General features: G+C 47.3%; 1 protein-coding gene across 1 annotated transcript in view; it reads left to right on the plus strand.

Annotated features, from left to right (window-relative positions):
• The window catches only part of LOC119587930 (nesprin-1-like), a gene marked incomplete in the record, with an annotated part of 36,964 nt that overhangs the window by 19,216 nt on the left and 16,057 nt on the right, over window positions 1-1,691 (plus strand). Inside the window, 1 exon segment of the mRNA XM_037936640.1 lies at window positions 1,457-1,656. Within this exon segment, the coding sequence (XP_037792568.1) occupies window positions 1,457-1,656 (200 nt within the window).

A 1,691-nucleotide genomic window follows, 5' to 3' on the forward strand; every position in this document is an offset into this window, starting at 1 on the left:
ACTTGGTAGATCGGTAGGTCACGGATATAAACGCACGCGTGACGTCAGTATCTTAAGCTAGGGAGTGGTTGACTGCGTTTCTTGTCGGGCATTTTATGCATCGAGGGTATCAAGACATGGGATTTTGTTTAACATTTTCATTTTCGTCGAAATAGAGAGAAACTTACGTCAGTAATTTTTCTTTGTCTTTGGTTGCTTATCTTGTGCCAGAGGATTTCAAAACACCTTGGAAGTATATTCTAGCAGTCACTAGGTGGACTTCGCGTTCCCTTCCAACTGCAATCACGCCTATCAGTACGCAAATATGAAGCAGGAAAAAAGAGAGATCCTGATGTGACACACAAAGCGAGACGACAATCGATAGGGTCGATTTTCCCTCGCAGGGGAAGAGGGGAAGGGAACGGGGGGGGGGGGGTATGGTTGTTGCACGTGCGTTCTCCCTTTTCTGTGGCTATTCCGGACCCGCCACGTGTTCACGAGGAACACCTGCTACTCGAGTTTCCTCTCGGTGGTTCCACCCAATCTAGAACCATGAACCTTAACTCTTTACCTCAAGCATTGCTACTGCCCTGTGCGTCGGAGTTGGAGGAATCAAAACCCATTCATTACAACTTGGGAAAAGAACCTCATGCGATAAAGCGGAGTCCAGTGCGAGGGGAATCGATCGGCCTACACGAAGGTACCGGCATTTCGGTCCACAGCAGAGACGCCGTTTGGGCCCGAGTTCGGACCACGGGTGTGTGGATGGACGCATTTTCAGTCTCTGATACGAATCATTCCCGACGGAGGTTGAGGTGACGTTGAGCAGTGCCCGGGGGGTGAAAGCAAGATTATCATGGTGGATCTTCAGCGTTTCTGGAGCCATGGAGATGAGGTGTATGTGTGGTATATATATGTTAAGGGGTTTGTGATGCGGCAAGTTATCGAAATGAGCATGCGTCTGTTTAGTTCCCAGCAGTTCCAAAATAAAGTGAAAAATGGATGTGTAAAGACAGTCATCGAAAAAGTTAAAATGCCCCCGTATAATCGTACAAGGGGGATAGATGAAGGCTATGAAAGTGACTACTCGAGGAGAAAATTTTATCCGTTACTATGCCGTAAGTGTACCGCGATCCTGCGTTTAGTACAGTCCTCCCCTATCCAGAGAATGCTTCGTTTTCTATACTCAACAGTCGTATACATTTTCTTTGATTGTGGTAGCTTTGTTAGGGTAAACTAAAACATTAACACTCAGTTCTTCTAATTCCTCTTCTTTTCTGCTTTTGATTGATCTTGTTGATAATAAGTATTGTTGTTGATAATGAGACTTTTTGCATAACTGTGTGAAATACGATTGCTGTATCAGTGTTTAAGGATACGTATTTGTTTTTTTGCATGTCAGCTTTTCAAGAGTCGTGGATGCCATGGATCGGAACAAGTTTGTAGTGTGCTAATGATAACGTGGTTCTTTTTCCAGGTATCGTGCAAAGATGGGAGGTGCTACAGGCCCAAGCCGTGGAACGGCAGCGGCAGAGCGGGCAGGTGCGAGAACTGCAGCGCCAGGTGAAGTCCCTGCGCGTCGTGTTGGAGTCGCTGATCGAGAGGGCCAGCGACACCACGCAGGTGAAGGACCTCGAGACCCACCATCAGCTTAGCGACAAACTGCAGGAGCTCAAGGTGAGTACGTGGTTTTCAGGCTCCTGGGCAATGGG

The sequence above is a fragment of the Penaeus monodon genome, chromosome 23 (genome assembly GCF_015228065.2).
Source record: "Penaeus monodon isolate SGIC_2016 chromosome 23, NSTDA_Pmon_1, whole genome shotgun sequence".
Taxonomy (NCBI): Eukaryota; Metazoa; Arthropoda; class Malacostraca; order Decapoda; family Penaeidae; genus Penaeus; species Penaeus monodon.